This window comes from Oreochromis aureus, linkage group 13 (assembly GCF_013358895.1).
Source record: "Oreochromis aureus strain Israel breed Guangdong linkage group 13, ZZ_aureus, whole genome shotgun sequence".
Taxonomy (NCBI): Eukaryota; Metazoa; Chordata; class Actinopteri; order Cichliformes; family Cichlidae; genus Oreochromis; species Oreochromis aureus.
Genome location: NC_052954.1, coordinates 10,899,367 through 10,915,852, shown reverse-complemented (window position 1 = coordinate 10,915,852; position 16,486 = coordinate 10,899,367). Strand labels below are relative to the sequence as shown.

The window sequence follows — 16,486 nt, the reverse complement described above, 5'->3', positions numbered from 1 at the left end:
AGCAAACAGACAGAGAATGCACCTTGCTTAACAGTGGCGTTATTAAAAAGTTGGTAGGAAGCAGCAGGCTTCATACTCAAGGGAACTTGCTTATTACAGTTACATTCCCTGTGCAAGTCGGTGTGCGATAATCTGGCACCTTAAATTATCTCATATTGCTGAATTATCTACAGTAACAGTGCTGCACACATGCGCTTCAGATAAAAGGAGATTATATAGTTCAACTTCCGGGAAAATGGGAGTTTGCTGTGTGTTATAGGCGCTACAACCTGTGGGTAATTAAGATAAATAAATAAAATAAAAGTTGGATGTTTTGTTATGTTGGTGCCTTTTTACTTCTCCACGGTGACGTTGTCAGTTAGCGCAACCATTTTGGTATTTATTCTAATGAGTGTGCTTCGCTGACCAATGACAGCACTACTCAGATAATCCTCAACCAATCCGTACACGACGCTGTGACTCACCAAATAAGGAGAGACAGCACCAAATAAGGAAACATTGTATCTCTTTATAAGGAGGGAAGTAGTTCCTCGGCTGAGGTATTACTCCGCTATCGCTTGCGCTGTCTTAAATTTTGAGGTTTACGTTCGTTTGTGACACGCGGAAAGAGAAATACTGTAACATTATCTGAGAGAAACTTCGATTTGTGTGCGAGCAAATCGACACTAGAGCTATTTTCGGTTCACAGGGCGGACTAGGTGACATGGCGCAACAATATGGTGGTCGCTCTTCGCGCTTTCCTTTTTGAGAAAGTGCTCAGAGTTTTGGAAATAGAGGAGGAGGGTGAAGCAAACTGAGCCGGGGTTGAAGGGTCTTGGGGGCAGCATCACTTTCGAAAGTTTGTCTCGGTAATTTCCTGGAGTCTCTGAACCATCATTTGGTCGGGTTTGTTTACATATCGTGGCCCGGACGTGTATGCGTTTTATCAGTCATTTACGAGGCAACCGAATCCAGCTTTCTTGGCTGGTGTTTAAAAAACTCGCTCCAGTAAATATATAATGTTACCGAGCCAGGTTGGATCGGCACCATCTGGAAACGGCTCGGGTTCAGGCAGGGGTACAACACAACACGGCTCGGGGTTGGTCGGCAGCGGGATTCGTCCCGTTCTTGTCAGATCAGGGCAAGCTCTACCGGGGGTCAGCGAGAGTACCGGTGCTGCAGGGCGACAGGGGGACAGAGATACCATTGGGATGCTGGGAGCTAATGGTCCAGGGGGTCCGAGAGGTGCAAGGCCGGGGAACGGGACCGGTGTAAACCCTCTTCAGACTTCCGTTCAAAGCAGCATGGTGGGCTTAAGTCCAGGAGTCATGTTGCCTCACGGAGCCCGCTTCGATCCGGACCGGGAGAGTGCGCCTCTGTGCAGCGGCTCAGATAACGACTCGGACTCCGGAGATGATGACGAACCCGTGGGTTCACTTGGGGACAGCAGGAGAGGGGTGAAGCGGGAGAGAGGGGAGATGGAGGCTGCGGTGTCGGGACAGGAGGTAGGAGTATCGCCCGGAGGTTACAGCATGGTGCCCGGAGGGGTCGCCGGGGCAAAACCGGGCAAGAAGACACGTGGACGCGTAAAGATAAAGATGGAATTTATTGACAACAAGCTGAGACGGTACACCACATTCAGCAAGAGGAAGACGGGCATAATGAAGAAGGTGAGTCAGGTGATGCGTCTGGATCTCATCCAGCTGCGCCAGCGTTTGATTTGAGAGTCTCTTTTAGCTGTTGATTGGACTGGAAGTACAGCAGTGTCACACTGTAGGGTGCTTTGCAGTCATTCATGGAAGTGCACTTGTTAATAACCTTTAAAAAAAAAAAAAAAAATCACAGCACCCAGGGACAGTGTGCATCTGTTATTACAATAACCACAAGAAAGACTTTGGGTTTGTTTTTTGGGTTGTTGTTTTTTTTTTCATGTGAGCCTACATGCTGCTGACCTGATGTCAGTCTTGTGTCAGTGTATTTCTTATGAAAGACAAAGCCATTGTGGTCCAGAAGTGACTCAGTGGATGTGAGGAAGTCAGAACATTCATGACAGCCACTGGGCTTTAAATAGAATAGAGCAAATGACAGGTCTATTTATGACACCTCCAATCTCAACTATCACACACAGAAACTTATAAACTGACCCACTCATTCATGCATGCATACCTGCACACATACCCCCACACACCTTCACAGACATCCTTGCAACTATTAGAGGTTGTTCTCATCACAAGTCACAGCCTGTTCCCTCTGTCACTGCTTACAGGCGGCAGCCATGTGGCAGTAAGCAGCAGTCGGCCTGTATGTGCCAACAGCTAACAAAACCCCAGGGAAACGGACCAAAGAACGGTCAAAGAACACTGAGACAGAAGCGAGAAGCCTGGGTTGTGTGGTGGTGGGGGGTGCTGTCTGTCTGTGCATGCATTATGGTGCTGTACATTACACAGACATCCAAGTCTCACTGATGACTTGTCCTGGTTTCCAGTTTTGTCAGTTGACTCTGGCTCATAAGCAGGCGACATTAAAGATGACAAAGCTTGCTTCTCAGTCATAACTGCTCCCATTACTGTCTCCTTAAAGCAACATTTCTGAGGAAATTCACAGCTCACCCACACGATTTGATGCCACAATAAAACACCACAGTTTGGTATAGAGTCACGGAGAGTGGATTACTTGAGCTGGGGTCAGCTGTTGACCACAAGCCCAGCAGTTATTGTGATGTGGACTCGGCCACTTTTCATTATGACTTTAAATAAACACTTGTAAGCGGTGCTTTATTGGAGTCCAGGAGTTTTTTTCTCTTTCCTTTAACTTGTCCCTGTGTTTCTTCGATACGGCTGCACCATGCGCTCTGCTGTGTTTCTCTCTTTTTATGTATCCCAGACTGTTGTCGTGGAAACTGAGGTGTCTTTATGTAGGCTCTTGGCAACATGAACACTATTTGACACAGTGTGGGGATGGTTTTCTTTTCTCTTTTCTTTTTTTTTTTTTTTTTTGAAAAGGTTGCCCACACTATGCCAGCCATCACAGAAAATGACAGGTGGGTGGAGTGGGAAGATTCATAGATTGGTCTAGGATGAGCCCACTTTCATTTTGAAGGATGCCGTTAGTGTAGCACAGGCCTGTTTGTTCTCTTCTTATGTGTGCCTCAGCTTGCAGCCAAACACACCCTGTTAAATAATTACGTCAGTTTGAGGTTCAGGGTTACTCAATTAATACTAATATGTGGCATATATGATATGACTTTCTATAGTGGGAAAAGCAGCACAAGTGGTATGAAGAACATTAGGTGCGACTCAACTCAGGTGCAGTGCTGTGGAATGGCCTCGGCTAAATGGAGCGCGTCCATATATTCATTATGCTATTTCTTACACCTAAAGTTTTTCCTGCTTTGATGAGTTAAATGACGAATCATTCTTTCATTTAATTGAAATGACATTACATTTTTTTTAAATTGCTTTTGTGCCTTTGAGTAATGACTTCATGAATTTCTTCACAAATAAAATTGTAACCATTGGAGAAATAATAACTTGTCAGCGTCACACACATTACTTGCTCCAAACCATCAACGTCTTTTAGACAGAATTCATACAAGACTGCTGAAGGAAGGATAAACCTATATCTATTTATCGGCACAGGCCGTCAGGTAGTTAAACCGTTACTTAGAAAGCCACCACTTGACTCAGCGTCCTTAGCAAATTGCAGCCCAATCTCCAAACTTCCTTTTATCTGCAGAGAAGTGGTTTATTTAAAGAGTTTCAGTCAGGTTTCAGAGCTCATCAGAGCTCAGTACAGAAACCACTTTAGTGAAGGTTACGAATGATCTTCTTATGGCCTCTGACAGTGGACTCATCTCTGTACTTGTCCTGCAGGACCTCAGTGCAGAGTTTGATACTGTTGATCTTAACATTTTATTACAGCGATTAGAGCATGCTGTAGGTATTAAAAGTACTGCGCTGCAGTGGTTTGAATCATTTCTGTCTAATAGACTCCAGTTTGTTCATGTAAATGGAGAGTCCTCTCCACACAGTAAAGTTAATTATGGAGTTCCACAGGGTTCAGTGCTAGGACCAATTCTGTTTACATTATACACGCTTCCCTTAGGCAGTATCATTAGAAGGCGTAGCATACATTTTCACTTCTATGCAGATGACACCCAGCTTTATCTATCCATGAAACCAGATAACACACACCAATTAGTTAAACTGCAGGAATGTTTTAAAGACTCTAATTTTCTGCTTCTAATTTCAGATAAAACTGAGGTTATTGTACTTGGCCCTAAAAATCTTAGTAACACAGTTTCTACTCAGATGCTTTCTCTGGATGGCATTACCGCCCCCCCAAAAGCCTTCAGTTGATCCAAAATGCTGCAGCAAGAGTACTGATAGAAACTAGAAAGAGAGCATATTTCTCCTATATTGGTTTCTCTTCATTGGCTCCCCGTTAAATCCAGAATTGAATTCAAATCCTGCTTCTCACACACAAGCTCTTGAATAATCAGGCTCCATCTAATCTCGGTGACCTTATAGTACCGTATCACCCCATTGGAGCACTTTCCTCTCAGACTACAGGTTTACTTGTGGTTCTTAGCCTTCAGTTTTCAGGCCCCTCTCCTGTGTAACCAGCTTCCAGTTTGGATTCAGGAGACAGACACTGTCTCTAGTTTTAAGATTAGGCTTTAAACTTTGATACCTTTTTGATAAAGCATATAGTTAAGGTTGGATCAGGTGACCCTGAATCGTCTTTTAGTAGTTACACTGTAGTTACACTGTAGTTACACTACAGTTCAAGGCTGCTGGGGGATTCCCAGCACTTTTTTAACTCACTATGTCTTTCAATACCTCTCTGCATTTAATTATTTGTTATTAATCTCCGGCTCTCTTCTGGTTTTACTGGAGGTTTCTTCCTGTTAAAAGGGAGTTTTCCCTTCCCACCGTCGCCAAAGCACTTGCTCATAGGGGATCATATGATTTTTGGGACTTTCTGTTTTCTTTGTATTATTTTAGGGTCTTTAACTTACAATATAAAGCGCCTTGAGACAACTGTTGTTGCAGTTTGGCGCTATATAAATAAAATTGAGTAAAGAATACATTTTTCTGCTTCCTTTTCTTATAACTTTGGTGATTTTATAAGACTTTTAAGGCACAGTGTTAGGTTTCAGGAACTTTCAATTAGTATTTTATTTATTTCTTGACATAGAAGGTGAAGGACTGCAAACTACTGTGTGTCTGGCAGTTATTCATTTTTCCTTAGGAATACACCAACATATGATTGCATTTAGTCTTGGCTGAATGGCTGATATTCATCTGTTGTGATAATGATTTTAGTTTTTTTTTTTTGTTTTGTTTTTTTTAATGGTAGCCTGAAATTAAAAAAAAAGGAGAGGCATTGGCTTTGGCCAAATTGAAACTTCAGTATGGGCTCAGAATTTCACAATCGGTCGATCCTAGATTTTTCAGCTACACGATGAATCATTTAGTCTACTAAAGGTTGGAGGATTAAAGGATGGCTGCCAATTTCACAGAGCCCTGCTTCTTATCTTCAAGTAGCATATTTGGTTTGAAAAGAAAATAAATCATTTAGTAACACAATCACCAAATCCTTTTGAGAATATCTTTCTGAAAAGTTAGAACAAATATTATTTTCAGCACTTGAGATAGCTGCTGTACACAAACTGACTGCCCACTGTATTAGGTACACTTATTCAGTTACTCTTAAAACCCAGATGTGTAATCAGCCAATCACATGGCAGCAGTTCAATACATTTAGGTCTGTAGCCATGATCAAGACGACCTGCTGTTCAAATGGAGCATCAGAATATACAAGAAAGGAGATTTAAGCGACTGAAGCCTGGTTGTTGACAGGTTGGTCTGAGTCTTTTAGAAACTGTTGATCTGCAGGGTTTTCTTCACAACCATCTAAAATTTACAGAGAATGCTCCAAAGAAGAGAGATGAGAAGCAGTTCACGGGGTGAAAATGCCTTGTTTATGTCAGAGGTCAGAAGAGAATGACCAGACTGCTTCGAGCTGATAGGAAGGTAACAGTAACTCAAACAGCCACGGGTTACAACCAAGATATGGAGGAAAGCATCTCTGAATGCATCACATGTCAGACCTTGAAGTAGATAGTCCCCAGATACAGAAGACCACACCGGTGAAACCTTATCTGCTAAGAACAGGAAACCGAGCCTTCACTAAAATCAGACTAATTTTGCTTGGTCTGATGAGTCTTGAGTTCTTCTGCAACATGCAACTAGTCTGGTTAGAATATGGTGCAAACAACATATTGTGGGCGATTAAGTACCAGCTGTTAAACATCAGTTAAACAGCACAGCCTACTTGACCATGTCCATCTCTTTATGACTGCAGTGTAACCATCTTCTGTAGGCTGCTTCCAGCAGGATAATGCACCACGTCACAAAGCTCAGATCATCTCACTGATTTCTTGCACACGATAAGTTCACTTTACTCAGATGGTCTCCACAGTCACCAGATCTCAGTGCAATAGAGCACCTTTGGGATGTGGGGGAATGGGAGATTGACATCATGGGACAGTTCCACAAAGACGTTTCTGAAGGTGAAAGGGTTCATCCTAGTATTTGCAAGTTGTACCTGACTAGTGTATGTCAGTTAAGCCAGCGTCCCCAACCCCCGGGCCGGTCCGTGAGTCTTTTGGTACCGGGCCTCGAGAGTTGAGGCTTGGGTGTGAAATGTATGGTTTTCAGGGGTTTTATTGGTTTATATCGTTATTTTTTTTTTTAGCGTTTATATGGTTAACTCGGTTTCCCTGGGTCTTTTCCCTTGTGTTATGAATAAATCTTCTGTTTTTTGGTACCGGTACTGGTTTTATTTTGTTGCATTTGTCCGCGACACCTTAAAGGCCGGTCCGTGAAAATATTGTTGGACATAAACCGGTCCGTGGTGCAAAAAAGGTTGAGGACCGCTGAGTTAAGCGATTGATCCTTACCGTGCCCATCTTTGTAAAATTGAATGCGCCTTTGCATGAGAAGGGAAGGCCTTTCTGTGAGTCACACCAACCAAGACTTTCAAGGGATTTAAACCCACAGCTGACTTCTCTTAAGACTAAGTTTGGGACTTGCAGCAAGAAGACAAACCCTGAAAAACAAGGCCCTGTTTTTTCTTTTTTTGGGTGGGAGCGGGTTAAAACTACATTTACTTTCAGTTGTTTGTGGATGTGTCTTTTCTTTTTTTTTTCTCAGTTATTTGATAAATAGACCTGGCTGGCATATTTTGTGGCACAGGAACCAATTACAGTCAGAGGAACACCACCGCCACCAGCAGCAGCAGCACCACACACATGCCCTGCAGTCATAAATATTTATGTGAAAATCAGCAGAGCAAGGAAACTTATTAAAGCACTGTGTAGCTTGTGTTGCCACATAGCACTCTCAACTTGATAAATTATTCCTTTTCTGTCATGGATGTTGGCCAAACATCGAGCTCTGTTGTTAGGGACCCCTCCTCTGTAGGCAGCACACGGCTAAGTCGGAGTCGAAGCGTTCAGGTTAAATAAGTGCGGCGTGCCGGAGAGCCGCTGTAGTTGCAGCTGGTCATCGTTAGCCTTTATGTTCTCTGTCGTCATGTTACTGCACACAAAAGGTGGTTATGTGGTCAGATAGTGAAGACGGGATAGATACGGTCCATAATGAGCACACTATGGTGGAGTAGACTTGGACAGCGACATGGGTTTTATAACTCCTCAATAAAACGCTTTAATTTGAATGTGATTCATGTCCTCCCCCTCCCCTTTTTTGCTGCGTCTGACAGTGTGTTGCGCTCCACCTTGCAACGGCACATCTGTCAGCTCGGCTCTGGGTACGCTGTGCTTGCCAAGGCGATGGTAACGGCACTGTGCCTTCGCGGCACCAGGAGCATCCTCCAGATAACTGATGACTCATGTAGATAAAAAGGCTTTCTCAGGAGTTCACACCGAGTGCAGCATCAGGGTGCACTCGGTCGTGTGTGTGCGTTGGATGGAGCTGAATCTCGGTGTGCTTCTCCCTTCACTCTGGGGAGCTTTAATGCGAGTGTCTGCAAGCTGTGCGATGAATGACGAGCCGGCGGAGTGTGATGGAGGCCTCGTGTTTTGCAGGCAGCCACCTCTGAGTGTTTAAAATATTCCTCCTGTCAAGACTCAGTTACTACTATTCCCCCTGTCTATCAAGCTTCCTGCAATCAGTCTCTCGACTATATCACACTCTCTATTCTGGGAAGCCTTATCTTGTGTTATTTTAGTTTCATTTGTGCTATACGTCAGAGTCCACTAAATAAGTATTTATAGATTCTAGTGTTCTCTTGGCTGTTTTCCCACAGATTCATTCCCTCCCCCATTTTTAGGGTTAATTTGCACATGATGTGAAGGTAATCCAAGCCCTAATTTGGCGAACTAGCTCTTTTTTTTTTTTTTTTTTTTTTTTTTTTTTTTTTTTCATGTTTGGATTTCTAGCTCGACTCTTGGCCCATTCTCTCGGTCGGTTAATCACATCTTCTTCTCACTTTCTCAGGCCTATGAACTCTCCACCCTGACGGGAACCCAGGTTCTGCTACTCGTGGCCAGCGAAACGGGTCACGTGTACACTTTTGCTACTCGCAAACTCCAGCCCATGATCACCAGTGAAACGGGCAAAGCCTTGATCCAGACATGCCTCAACTCGCCAGACTCTCCGCCGCGCTCCGACCCGTCCACAGATCAGCGCATGAGCGCCACCGGGTTTGAGGAGACTGACCTCACCTACCAGGTGTCGGAGTCGGAGAGCATGGGCGACACAAAGGTGAGTATCATAAAGTGAAAGTGGTTGCAGGCCGGTCCTCCAGCTGGCCAAGACAAAAAATATAAAAATTTAATAAAAAATAAGACATGCGCTCGCTGCCTCGTTTCAAAAGAGCAAAGGTCAACTCTATTAATAATTTGCACTCACTTCTGTACCTGTCTCCAGAGCTCATCTCTCCTGCGTTCAGGTACTAAAGTCATTGTGACTCACTGTCTGTTCTCTAATGGAGACATGAATTGCAGTGCAAATTTTAAAAAAACCAAAACCCCTCATAAAGCACAGTAGAGTCGCTAATGGATATAATGGGAAATCTCTCCAGAAAAGGCCAGCGTACAAGGAGAACAAATAAATCAAACCCACAAGCAGCTGTGGAAAATAATCTTTGTCCTATTGTAAACACAGTTTTGAACTTTTGCCCGTTAACATGTCAGGCTTCTGGTTTGGGCTCGCGGTTTGGTTCTGGGCACCAAATCGTTTTTTCAGTGCAACCAAGAAGTCTTCAGTAGTCCTTCAAAGCACTTCGTGCTGAAGGGAAAGCCGGATAAGATGTGAAGAATTTATCCCGCTCCACCAAAAAGAGAGCCGTCTTCACTTTTACCTTTTTGACCCCTCATCCAGGAAAACCTCGTAACACTTGTGAAGATAAATCACTGCAGGCCTGGGCTGTGTTTGGATGAGAAACACGCGGTCTGCTATATGGAGGACTTTTGCTGTTTACATTTGATTTTTGGGACAGAGACGTCTGATATTCACGGCTAAAACTTGTTTAGCAGAACGTGCGAGTCTTAAAATATTTGGATGTTGCGCATTTTCACAACTTGCGTCATTATAGAAATGATAAATAATAATACAACAGGTGACCTTTCACTTAATTTCTCCCAATTATTATTTTAATTTTGAATAAAAAAGTTTGGTTTCTGTGTCGTTGAACTTTAAAACATCTAAGGGTTTGAAGCGTTGAATTGATCGGTGGCTGTTGTCAGCTTTGTGCGATCACGTGCTGGATTCCCTCGACTGTTTACCCAGCTTAAGTATTCCCCTTTGAAGACGCACACTTCCAGGCCTGTTTGCCCGCATGCTGTTTTCACAAGGCGCTAACTAACACATGCCATACATCGTCAGGGATGGGAGATCAACCTTTGCATGTTAAGCCACTCTCATGCCCGCTCTGCTCATTGATAAAAATTAGATTCTGCCTCTGTTGCCATATATGGTATGGTTTCCCTGCCTGCACTCTTGGCTGAGGCCCCTCACATTCCTTATAAGCTGCAGCTGTCTTTGGAGTCCTGTGATTTCCCCCCCCCAACACACACACACACACACACCCTCCTCCACCACCAGCACCACCACCTCCTCTCATTTTAGTGATATGGAGGGCAGAGGGTGGGGGGTAGGGGGTGGGTTATGGAAGTAGATATGAGCGGGTGTATTGGAAACATTTTTCGTCCCATTTCATGTGACAGCTATTTGGGTGACTGGCTGTGATACTGTGACCTCTGAGCGTCCACCCCCACCCACCACCCCCAACTGCAGTTTTGAGTGTGGGAGGCTAGCGTGAGACCTCGTGAACCCCTGCGTACAGTGGGACGCAGCAGAAATCGTCAGCGGGCGAGATGTTGTCAGGCGGTTAGGACAGGGCAAGCAGGTGGATCGGATCCCTCGAATGCGAGGGATCGTTTTATGTGTGTGCTTGCAGCGTGAACTTCTGCCGAGTCTGGACGCTGTTCATCAGGAATAGTATGTCATGAATACACTCCACTGTAGTCTAAACAATCCGGGTTTTGGAAAGCCTGGTGGGGGAGCGGATAACCTTTTGAAGAAGCAAAAAGGAAAAACTTAGGAGATCGTTGAAGTAGATGTAATTTGGTGCCTTTAGCGTCGCTCATAAAATCAAATGACAAAATAAACTGATAGGGCTTAACAGAAACAGCGTAATAGCTAGTTCACTGATTGTCTTTCAATACCACTCTTGAGGCAAGCACACAGCGGCTTAGTTTAGATTAGCGAAAAGCCTGGAAAACAGAGGAAATGGCTAGAGTAGCTCTGTCTCTACTGGAGAAAAGGAAGATTTTATGCCTGAAATGATTCCTTGGATCAGAGGAGCTCAAGTCTCCCTAGTTTTGGAGCAAGTACAGTCCTTTACAGAGTAAAAGCCTTTATTTTTTATTTATTTGTATGTGAGAACTCTTTCATGGCATGCATTTTTTATTTCTCTTTGCTATTTGGACTGATTGGGACCTGATGAATGTAAAAACAAAGAATAACCAGATTTTGTTTGTTTTTTTTTGTTTTTTTTAAACCTGATTTTTGTTTCTGAGAAAAATGAGATCCACATATGAGGACATTTGCTTTAAATTTTGATAGAACAGTGGCAGTATAACATCCTCCTAAGTGGATATCAGGTCCTTGTAGAGCAAATTTAAGTATTTTGGGCTAGACAACCCAAAATGTCATGTCCTCATATGTGGACACCAAGTCCTAGGAAGTTAAAGGAGAAATGATTTGGTCTGCAGTACATTTGAGTGGCATGGTAGTGGAGTGGTTAACACTGTTGTGTCACGAGCAGGTAAGCAGGTTCTGCGTTTGAACCCCAGCTTTGGAGTCTGCATGTTCTTCCTGTATCTATGTTCACTTCATCCCAGAGTCCAAAGACATGCATACTGGGTGCAATTGGTGGCTCTAAATTGACCATGGATCTGATGCAGATCAAGTAGTGGAAGCACACAGAATAAAGAGTAAGTGTGACTTGTAGTTTAAAACACTTTGTGTGGTCAGCAGGAAAAGTTCAATTCAATTGTATTTATTCATATAACACCAAATTGCAACAGCAGTCTCAATACGCTTTACATTACAAGGTTACAATGACACAGAGAAAACACCAACGATCAAACGACGCCTTTTGAGGAAGCACTTTGGGAGGGTGAGAAGGAAGAACTCCCTTTTTAACAGGAAGAAACCTCCAGAACCAGGCTCAGGGAGGTCCATCCATCAATTGCTATGGAGATGTAGGCATGTTGCACATTTCACAAAGTAAAACCTCAGTTCTGGTAAAGTTGCAATGCTGTGTAAAATAGGCTCTGGTAGTGGGATCTTATCCATTTGATTTCCTATGCAAGAAAGCAAATGAGTCTATTCACCAAGCTGTGCACTGATAGATTGTTATTAAGCTATAACCTGAAAAAGCTACACTTCACTGTTAAACATAAAACATCACGAGTAAATTGGCATGATGGGGGGGGGGGTTCATCATTTCAAATAGTTGTTTATGAAATGATGGACAGCTCCTTTCTGCCTCGCAGCACAGTGTCTTCTTTCCATCTGACTGGACCGATCCATCACTAGCTGGGCTGTCATTTGTCTTTGCCTCTGATTTCTTCTTTGTGGTAAAACGCAGCAGCTGCTGTGGAAATGTTCTCACATTTTTTTCCTAAATATTTGTCGAAATTAGTCGGCACAGACTTCTTTCCAGAAGCATCGCTTTGCCTCCACGTTCAGCAGTCTTCCAGTGCAGGATCAGTTTATTATTCCCCCTAAGAGTGTCTTTATTCGAGCCGAAAGGAGTCCTGAGACGATAAGACATTGAGATTAGTGTGTGACTCACTTGTGGAAAATCCTCGCTTTTTTGTTATTATTGCTCTGTCAGCACACATAAAAGCAGCAGTAACTTCAAGACGGTCCTCTCAGGACTTTTGAAAGGAATTGTGGGAGAGTGATGTGTGACGTAGAGGCGAGTGAGGCATGTTAAGGGGAAAAGGTGGAATACACAAGAAATGAAACCACATTAGAGGGTGGATTTGTTGCTTTTTGCGCATTTCTTGCATTTTTTTTGGAGATAGTTTATGACTAATACTACGTCCCTACAGTCCAGATGTTTGTTTTTTATGCTTTTTGGGTTATTTTTGGAAGGGGATAGCAAATCCCACAACTTATGCTTACTTAGATGATCTATCTTGGCATTGAATTCTCAGTATCAGAGCCGGCTCTGGTTTTTCCCCTCCTCCCACCCGCACTGTTTCTTTCCCCTTTTCTCCCGTACTTCATCCCTCACTCCCCCCACCCCTCTTTGGTTCTGGTTGCTGCTGTCACTGCTGTTGTGCTCCTCGTGAAGTTTATTTGTTGCTGCGCTCATTATCACAGTTCACTTTGCCACGCAACACTGACCAGAAAACTTCCAGAGTGAGCTCACTTGTCCTGACTGAGCGGCGGGGTGTTTGTTTTCCCCGGCAGCCCCGAGCTCTGGAGAAGAACAGATCTGACAGCTTATATCGCACATCTGTAAACATGTATGAAGCATGTTGATCGTGCTGGAGGTGGTGGAAAGCAACGTTGCAACAAAAGCCATGTCATCCACCCCCCGCCCCGCAATCCCTTCCTCCACCTCCCTCTTAAGTTTGCAGCAAGCAACTGGACAGGTCAGCCGCCATTGGCTGCACCTCCTCCACTTGGGCTGCCTTGCCTTTTTTAGCAGTCCCAAATGGAGCTGCAAATTCCATGTTGCTGGCAGGGTGACAGACTGGGAGATGGGAGCCAGCAAATGGGAGATTAGACGAGGGCCAGCCACCATTAAACTGTACAATGGGCTCTCCAACCAACACTGGACTAGCCTGCCAGTTGTCACCTTCAATTTGGAATGATTAATCCCTCATGAATAGAGAATCATTTGTGTCCTTCCCTTTTTAATTACTCTCTCATTTCCTCCGCCTTTAAAACGGCTCCTTGTATGGTGCCTGCGAATGTTGGGAAGCTTTTATTTTTATTTTTTTCCTCGTGTACACAAACCTTAAGGATGCAGAAAATTTAAGAGACTGACATGAAGAAAGAAATGAAAGAGCTACAAGAACATATTCTTGATGTGCGAATTTCTTTTTCTCTCATATTTTGTGTGCCCTGTTCTTTTTTTTTTTTTTTTTGTATCTCATATGTTCACCGTGCATAGAGGAGGACCAGGATGTATAATACTTGAGATCCCCCCATCGCCGGGGAAAAAGATGTTCCTGTCTTGTAAAATAGATTGCATAGCAAACTAAGGAGGGCTGCGCAGTCTGACTCCAAAAGGTTCATTTCTTACTGGAGACGACTCAGCCCTCCACTGCACAACTATAAATTTTGACTTCATGTGCTGCGTTGGGGTACCTCATTATACTAAGCTGGATGTTTTACAAGGTCGTGCTTTGGTTAGGTTTAGTTTAGTTTTTCAGTGTTCTGAGCCATAGTGAGGCTGATTTGAAAACCACAAATAAAAGGTCGACTGTAGTCAACTTTTATTTAGATGAGCAGTTTACATCCGGGTTGGTGTGGCTGCTGCTACTGATGGATGTTAGTGGTTTGAAGCTGTGGCTGGCCACCTCCTAAATACATCAAGGTTCGATCCCCGACTCCTCCAGTCTGCATGTCAAAGAGTCCTTGTGGGGTCTGTGCGTGTGTTGGGAAAGATAGTTTAGCATAGAGCAAAGTGTATGGATGTGCTTGTTAATGAATGAGCTTCAGGCTTGTAGTAAAAAGTGGTTTGAGTTCTCTATTAGTGCCGTCTCTATTAAAATGTACCCATAATTATGCTGAGACTTAGAACATAAAGCCTTAAACACTTACCATTTTAAGTAATATTCATTGTAAATGTAAACATTAATTAGCTATCAGTCACCGTTTTGGGCAAGTCACAGTTGTAAAAGCACATTGTTGGTTTTTTTTTCCTAGTGGTATTTCTTCCCAAACTAACAGATCATACCTGGAAGATTGATGTAGCTTTCTCCCCCTATGAAAGTCACAGTCGGGATTGACCACCAATGAGAATTTGGTTGGATAAGAACAAATAGTTGAAGGTACGGTCTTGGTACCTTTTTATGTTCACCATTACCCTTTAAACTCATGCAGATATTGCAGCCATGACTGAGTGTTTTCTCAGCTTGTATCCAGCGATTGCAATGATGTAAGATTTCAGTAATTGTGTATATGTCGTAGGATGTAAGTGGGCAGGAAAAAGTACCTGCTGAGATTTCCATCCACCCAATAATCTGAACCAAGGCGGCCGCTTAATAGCATCTGCAGGCAATACAATAGAAAAGTATAACAATAACTTACTGACTAGTTAATTCAGAGCCAATATTAAGTGTTATCTGCTATTCAGACTGTTGGTATGTTATGGTAAAAAGGGGTGGTGGAGTTCATGCTTATTAATATGCTGTATCATTTTGTAACCGTGTGCTGAGACAAGGAGGAGATGAACAAGGCTTAAGCAGGAAATGACAGAGCTGAAGCGTTGGCTACATCACAAGAATGAGCCTCTGCTCTCACTTCTGTTCTGAAAGAATGCATTACACCACCGTGGCCTATGTTTACTATGCACCGCCGTGACTCTGAAATGAAAGCCAGCACCGTTTATAGACGGGCCAGTTGAACAGGAGACACAGGGAGATGGTCAAACAAACCAGTAGGTCAGAGGAAACTTGGCTATGTAGGTCACAGAGATAGTGGGGGTAAGGCTAGACTGTTTGACTAGCACAAAGGCTAATTGCTCTATTTGACCCTCTGAACGCCAAACCCCTGTTCCCTGTTGGATCTCAGGAGGGACAGGAAGCAGGAGAGGACACACACGTCTCCACTGAGAAGTATTTTTTTTTTTTTAAACTGAGCCGTTCTTCAGAGCGGCGTATGATTGAGCATCTCTGTCTGCTTCAGAGTCGTGTTTTGCGACCTGAACGGTGAGAGCTGCTTGGTGTCAGATGGCAGCCGTCTTTACACGTGGCCTCCTGCTGCCTCTGCGGGCCCGGAAAGGGTTAATTCCCCCTCAGAGGTGCTCAGGTTTCCCGCCAGCTGTCTGTGCCCTCAGCTGTTTGTACTCTGCCCCTGTCCTGTCCCCTGTCCCAAACCTCACACACAGGTCTGACTCTGCTCAGTCTAACCCCCCCACACACACACTTTCTACTGCTACTGTAGCTAAAACCCTACAGTTACACTTCAAGCTCTGTTGGCTTTCATGAAATACTTCATATCTCCAGTTTTATTTTTGGTCTCATTGTTTTTTTTCCTCTGCGCCGTCAGTGATACCTGTGGCCCGTGCACCAGTGTAGACCCGGTTACCCCCCTTTGTCTAGTTTAGTTTAGTTTCATTGTAAAGCCTCCTGGGAGAAGGAAGCCGTGATGACAGCTGTGCCTCGCTCTGTCAGCAATCACTCGCTAATGAATGACAGTTATAGTATAGCAAATGGGCGACGGGCTGTTGTTGTGTGAATTTATTTCGTTTTCCTTTTTGGTTGAAAGGGCAGAACAGCGCTGCGAGGCCCTCCCCCTCCGACTTTCCAGCTGCTGTTTAACTAAAGAGGTAAAGGACCTTGAACTGTCACAGCCCCTCAGCAGAGCCTGGAGTTGAGTGGACCGGCTAACTAAGAGCAATTCAAAGTTTTGCACTTGTAGATTGTTGTAAGCGAGCAGCTTTTCTCAGACTTGTGTATCTGTAACTCCAGAGTTAAAGAGGGTGAAGTCTGGAAGACTCTGCGTTAACTGTGACACTTAGAGGAGTTTATAGGCTTTTAAAGAAAATGCCTTTGTTTAATGATTAGTCGGAGCCATGCTAAAAGACTGTTGTAAATATTACTATTTGATTAGACTGCAGTGTGGCGTAAGACAGCGAGCTTGTCCTTACAGTAGCTCCATTTATGTGTTTGCATGGCTAGTGTGTGGTTGGAAGGCCTTATCAGTAGCATGCTGGTTTCTCCACC

The 16,486-nt window shown here is 43.9% G+C and overlaps 1 protein-coding gene across 4 annotated transcripts in view; it reads left to right on the top strand.

Moving 5' to 3' along the window:
• Positions 1–555: 555 nt before the first annotated feature.
• Positions 556–16,486, top strand: part of srfb (serum response factor b) — a 24,461-nt gene continuing 8,530 nt past the window's right edge. Inside the window, exons 1-2 of one of the 4 annotated variants that reach the window (XM_031737585.2) lie at positions 559–1,649; positions 8,505–8,771. In XM_031737585.2, the coding sequence (XP_031593445.1) occupies positions 999–1,649; positions 8,505–8,771 (918 nt within the window). In that variant the 5' untranslated portion in view covers positions 559–998. Of the gene's footprint in view, positions 1,650–8,504; positions 8,772–16,486 lie in introns of all 4 variants that reach the window. The other 3 variants (XM_031737584.2, XM_031737586.2, XM_039621724.1) reach the window with 3 other exon arrangements.